Source organism: Oryza sativa, chromosome 11, assembly GCF_034140825.1.
Source record: "Oryza sativa Japonica Group chromosome 11, ASM3414082v1".
Classification (NCBI taxonomy): domain Eukaryota; kingdom Viridiplantae; phylum Streptophyta; class Magnoliopsida; order Poales; family Poaceae; genus Oryza; species Oryza sativa.
The window spans coordinates 9,132,420-9,138,784 of NC_089045.1; the positions used below are offsets into that span (position 1 = coordinate 9,132,420).

General features: G+C 46.1%; 1 protein-coding gene and 1 pseudogene across 1 annotated transcript; both read right to left on the minus strand.

Moving 5' to 3' along the window:
* Positions 1-3,342: 3,342 nt before the first annotated feature.
* On the minus strand, positions 3,343-4,317 carry LOC136354102 (cytosolic sulfotransferase 5-like; annotated as a pseudogene).
* Positions 4,318-5,534: 1,217 nt separating this feature from the next.
* On the minus strand, positions 5,535-6,129 carry LOC112937022 (cytosolic sulfotransferase 6). The gene is made up of 2 exons (XM_066305826.1): positions 5,762-6,129; positions 5,535-5,538 (listed from the first exon to the last, which is right to left on the minus strand). Exons 1-2 carry the CDS (start codon positions 6,127-6,129, stop codon positions 5,535-5,537), a joined length of 372 nt encoding a protein of 123 aa, XP_066161923.1.
* Between the last annotated feature and the right edge of the window lie 236 nt (positions 6,130-6,365).

Below are 6,365 nucleotides of genomic sequence, written 5' to 3' on the forward strand. Positions count from 1 at the left end.
CAATGCTCGACCAATATCCACAAGAAACAGAGGACAATCTCGTCCATCTCCTGAAGGCGCAACATTACAAGACGTTCATACTGTTGCCATACAACACAGAGTTAGTTTAATTTTACTGTCTTCCTACATACCAAATTTCATTCCCGTACGAACTTGCTAAGTGTTTCATATGTAATGCATCCCACGCACATTGCAGATTCCACTGGGTGCTTTTACTCATCGACCTGGAGGCCTGCACCGTCAACGTATATGACTCAATGGATAAAAAAGAGTCTACGTTTGACAAGGTTTTCGAACTTATAGACAGGTACCGTCATAAGTTCCTTTGTTAATTAAGAAAATCTTGTTATGTTAATTGCTACTACGAATCATAGCTTTAAACTCCATGTAGGGCTTGGTATCGGTTCCGTCATTTGGTCCGCGGCAAATGGAGAGAAAGACTTAGGCGGAAGTTCAAATTTCCTGTGAGTACACATGCTCTACATTTATATTTCTCCGATTCAAATACATACAAGTGTATATTAATTAGATCTCTCGTTGTTTGTCATTTATTTGTAGTGCGCAAAGCAAAAGCAGGGAACTAACTTGTGCGGCTATTACGTGTGCGAGTATTGCCACTGCCTTGCAGACCAAATCATCACCACAAGAGAGCTCGATGTACGTACAAATAAATTCAAAATTTCATTACGTAGCGATTTCTTGTTTAATTACTAATCAATTTCATACATTCATATAGTTTATTCGCATGAGGGATAACCTGACCACACACAAGGAATTTATCGCGGCGGTTCAAGAACAACTCATGGGATTCATCAACGAAGAAATCCTTGATCCCAAGGGTGAATTCTACTACGACGGAAACACAATTCACCGGTCCTTAGCTTCTGAGCTAGCAGCGAGTACTACTACGTCGAAACCGTAGCTAGCTAGGACATATAATGGATTGTAATTAATACATGACTACATATGTTTCTATATACATGTGTACACATTTTCTATAATGTAAATATATTTTGTTCATATATATATCTATATACATATGCATTTGCATAACATATATATGTATAAATACATATATATATGTATGCATATATATGTATTGAAACATATATATGCATGGTTTATATATATATATATATATATATATATATATATATAAACCATGCAGCAACAGGGCCATGCAAAAAAAAAAAAGGTCAGCTCTATCTTTAGTCCCGGTTGGTGTTACCAACCGGGACTAAAGATCGATCTTTACTCCCGGTTATTTCACCCGGGACTAAAGATAGCGATCTTTAGTCCCGGATTGGTACTCCCGGTTTGGAAACCGGGACTAAAGGCGGGTTACGAACCGGGACTACAAAGGGTTTCTCCACCAGTGAATATTTGAGGGAAGTACCCTAACCACATTGATATCATAAACCAAAACAACACATGTTTATTTAATGTAAATTACTGTCACGGCTTTACCTTGCAGTGTGTTTTTCATTAAAGGAAAACTATTTACATAAGAGAGAAACAGGGGGAGCATGAAAAAATATTACAAAGGTTGTAACCAATTAAACACAATTTGCTTTAGGGAGTCATTCATTGTATACATATATAGGAGAACTTCACTATTGAACAAACTTCTCCAGGCTTCGAAAGAGGGCTGAACATGTCGAAAAATCGTTCCATTTCTTTGCTTACAAATATTCCATGCGGCCAAGAAAAATACTTCAAAAAAAACCTTTTTGCTTGTACTGGAGTCATGCCATCACCACCATTTGGAAGAAATTGAGATTAGGGTCTCAAAGAATTCCCAGGTGCTACGAACATCTTTGACTAAATGAGCAGAAAAAAAAGATGTGCTCTCTCGTTTCTTTGTGACCATTTGAACAAAGCGCACAGGTCAAATCATCATCTTCCTTTCCACAATACCGGCGATCCAGTACGTCTATGGTATTCAGCCAGTCGCTAAAAAGGAGCCAAGCAAAGACTTTAATCTTCATAGCACAATGTGTTTTCCAGAGGCCTCTCCATCTGCACTGAAATGAAAGAACGTTCGTAAAACCTTTTAGCAGTGAATATTATAAAACAACATATGTTGTATACTAAAAAGACTATTTGACGCTCTATATTATCGCCCACCCTCCCTCGTCTCTTGAACTAAGCTATTCCCAGAAATCACCAGGGTAACAAAATACGGACACTGAAAATTTCTGGAAACAAGAACAATAAATAGGAAAATTCAATGACATTTGGTCCACTTTGGGTGTTGAGCCCAGATTTAAATTTATTTTCTAAAAAAAGGAAAAACAAATGAAAAGTACATGGAAGATCATTGATTTGTTTAGGCGTGTTACGTAGGACACTCAACTTTCAAAATACACATTTAGATCATTAATATGAGTTAAGTGGGTCATCTTGTATCTAACTATTCACATGAGCATATCTGATATACATATGGCATGTCATCATTTATGATTAAATAAAATTGCTTTCGGTATGTGCATAGAACTGCATAAACCTCGTCTTGAGGCAGTCTAATAGATGGGACTTGGCCTCTTTTTGTCCTTCTCCACCGACGGCCACCCAGGCTGCAGGCTCGTTCAACACCTAGATGCCTTCGATATCCATCATTTACTTGCACCCAAACGTTTCGATGGGGGAGGAGTGGGGATTGGATTTAGGTTTCGATCGATGATCGACTCGGTACTCCAATGTATTCCTGTGTTTAGATGGCCCACACGTCAGCGCTTGTTTTCTGTAGGTGTAAGTTATACCGTTAAAAAAAAATTATTTTTTCTGTGGGTATGCTGCGGGACCAACAGAAAATATACCAGCCCACAGGCTTGCCCCCAAGTCTGGTAGTGAACCCTCTTTGCCGGTATGTGTAGTTCGTTGCTCTCAGTTGAGGGTAGAGGAAAGCTCTAACTGTGTTTCCCCTCGCCACGTTCACTGTCACCATTTACACAGCTCTTGCACTACTTACTGGTGCAGGACCTTGATCAAACACCTTGTTGATGTACCGTTGCTAATCCGGCGGGACCTTAAGTTGTTTGCCTGGGAATTATATTTTCTGATGCGCGACCTTAAGCTATCCGTATACGAAGATATATTTTCGTAGGTGGACAGCTCATCCCCATCTTGTGCACCCATGACTTAATTTGCAGGTAGCCATTTGGGGCCGAAAATATGGCCCTCCTTCGTAATGGTATGGGCCTCGCCTGCGAAAATCGTTTTGCTAGTAGGGAGAAGAACATTGCAGAGAACAGTGTATGGAAAAGAGATCTGTGAAGCAATTTTCTGGTATTTCCTTGAACAAAATGCAAGAGCTTACAAACAGTAAAAGTGGCACCCCACGCTGCGAGACTCCACTCAACCTACACCACGCACATTCAGCGCACACACACGCACACCACTGACAAGTGACAACATGCATTGTCACCGCTTCGATCGCAACAAACTGCGACCTATTCTGCTTCAGCGCCAAGGAGTAAACAGCAGCAGCAATGAAATCGCAAACAAATATCACTCTGCGAAAGTAAAACCAGACCCACGAAACTTCTCGGTGAGAAACTTATCCAGGCTCTCAGCCATCTCAGGCGTGACGTAGTTCACCCAATCTCCAACCGCACCCTTCCGGAAGTACGACTCATTTGGGACCTCGACGTTTACCACTCGCCGAAAACCTGCGTTCTTTGCGCCCGAAGCTTTGAGCCCCTGCAGGCTGCATAGATTTATAATGTTCTCAACAATCCCTGCTTCCTTCTCGGCGTCCGAGAACGGTTGCCCGATAAATTCTGCAATCTTCTCAACATTCTATACGGGATCACGTTGGATATCCTCATATTTTAGGAATAAAACCCTGTCTGGCATCGCCTGGCTCGCTCTCCAGTATTCGAGGATATGCTCCCAAATGGGGCTCCCAAAATATGTACCCTCGCGGATGGACTCCCACACATCAGAGAATGACATCACATTAGATTTAGAACGGTTGATGAAATGCCAGTAAGAAACTAGCATGTCCTTGGGTTGCCTACGACTCAGAAAATAATGTAATTATTAGTACAATGCTATTTATCAATAAATTTAGCATGTCCTTAGGATGCCTGCGATAAAGAAAATAAATGTTATTACCATGACTAGCTAGTAGGAATAAATTGGTCATATGGGTGCATAATTTGACTTACATGTCGCTGCTACAGAATTAATTTTTCTGGATGAGACCACTTATAAGTTGTTGGCGGACTATAATTTCTCCTGTATGTAAAAATGATCCCTCGAGCACAGTTCAGGAATACCCCTTAACAGGCGAACCACTTAATAGGCCTGCAAAAATAAGCCTGCAAAAATAAGTCTATTTTCGAACGCGAACCTCTTAAGAGACTTGCATAAGAGATTACCCCTCTCTCTCCCTTCTTTTTTTTTCTCTCCCCTCCTCTCCCTCTCCCCACTCCCACTCCATTCCCCGCTTGCAAAAAATAAGGCATGCAGTCTCTCCCCCACTCCCACTCCCACTCCCACTCCCATCCACTCTCTTCCCACTCCCATTCACACTCCCCTCCTCCAAATCCTGCTCCATTCCCCACTCTTCATGTCTCCTTCACTTCCGATGAGAGGGTGGCGGTGTGCGACGGAGGCTAGTTCAGGCGAGGGCAGTGGTCGGCTCAGGCGAGAGTAGAGAGGTCGGGCGAGAGGGATTATTCTGTCAGCGATGGCGATGGGAGGGGCGGATCTGGTGCTCCCTCCCTATCCCGTGCTGATCTGGCTACCGCTCGGCCTCCCACGCGCACAGATCCTGCTCCTCCTGCCCCTCCCACGTGGATCCCACCGCCTCTACTCACCCCATGTGCGTGGATCCGCTGGAGGCGGTGACAGGAGGGGCCCCTCCCCCTCCCACGTGGACCTCACCGCCTATCCGCCCCCCAAGCACGCAGATTTACCAGCGAGGGTGTTGGGAGGAGCGGATCCGCCCCCCTCCCTCTCGCGCAGATCCTGCCGCCTCAACACCTCGCGCGAAGACGGCGACGCTGGCGGCGGCTTCAAGCGAGGATGATGACGATGACGAAGATCCGCTGGTGGCTTGGGGCAACGGCGACGATGATGGCCGCGGTGGCTTCGAGCGATGATGATGACGATAGTGGCGGTGGCTTCTTGATTCTCCGGTTAGGGTTTCGATTTTTTTTTGTAATTTTTCCTTTTCTCGGTCAAACTTATATATTTATAAAATCCTGGGAGGAATTATATTTTTTTATAGAGTCCATGTACACTATTATTTCTGAAATTTCTATTTGTGTTTTTCATATTCTCCCATAGTCAAGCCTTTTCTTCATGTGTATAGATTAAAATCGAACATGATGAGCCTTTTCTTCGTTTATATCTTCAAATTCTTGCAGAACATTCCATACTGGGGTGGTAAAAGCTCAAATGTGTGGACGTACGCGTGCGGTGGAGTGGCCGAGTGGGCTGTGCGTGTGTTGTTGGCCATGCAACGTCCATAATCGCATGTATGTTTAGAAGTGGATATATCGAGCCATCTCACATCACTTCACTTACCTGCATATGTAAACGATTTTGCAGCCAGGGTTGTCGGTAACGGAGGCTGGCAGCACCGAGAATGAAGCGTGCGTGCTCATCAGCCGCGGCGACGGCGCCGCGGCGAGCCTGGCCTCGTCCCCGGCGAAGTACACGGCCTCCTTGAACGGGACGCAGTCGTGCGGGTTGAGATGGAGCAGCGGGTGCGGCTCGCCGCCGCCGGTGGCGGCGGCGCGGTGGGTACGCGGCGCGCGCCGCCGTGGCGAAGGCCAGGGCCTTGAGCCACGTGGTGCCGCACTTGGGCAGGCTCGCGAGGACCACGTCGCCGTCGCGCGGGGCGAAGTGGCGCTGGATCGCGACGAAGCCGAGCACCCAGTCCTCCCGGAACCAGGAGCCCTGGTAGAGGCGCATCCTCTGCGGCGTCCCGGGCAGCTTGCTCGGGAGCGCGGCGACGATGCCGCGGTACTCCTCCGCGGCCAGGGCCGCCACGGAGGCTGGCTGCCTCGGGATCGCGGCCGCGCCGTCGTCGTCATCATTGTCGATGACGACGACGAGGACGTCCTTGAACGGGATGGGGCGTGCTGTCCCGGGCACGGCATTTGTTGCTGGCATAGTGTGGACTGTGGACAACGTACGTACTGACAACGATGAGTATGGGCACAGCACTACTGCATAGACTGCACTATTTATAGTGACCATACGGGGTGGGAGACAGGGACCATCGCCAGGAAACGTGGCCCTGACAAATAGCCTGTTATGTTTGCCATTTTTATATTCAAACTTTCCTAAATAAGGTCATGAGCTATGGAGGCTACTACTGATATAGTAAGTGGCCTGGCCTGGCCTCA

Excerpts from the sequence above, each read along its gene's own strand:
- LOC112937022 (XM_066305826.1), bottom strand. The coding sequence starts at position 6,129 with ATGCCAGCAACAAATGCCGTGCCCGGGACAGCACGCCCCATCCCGTTC.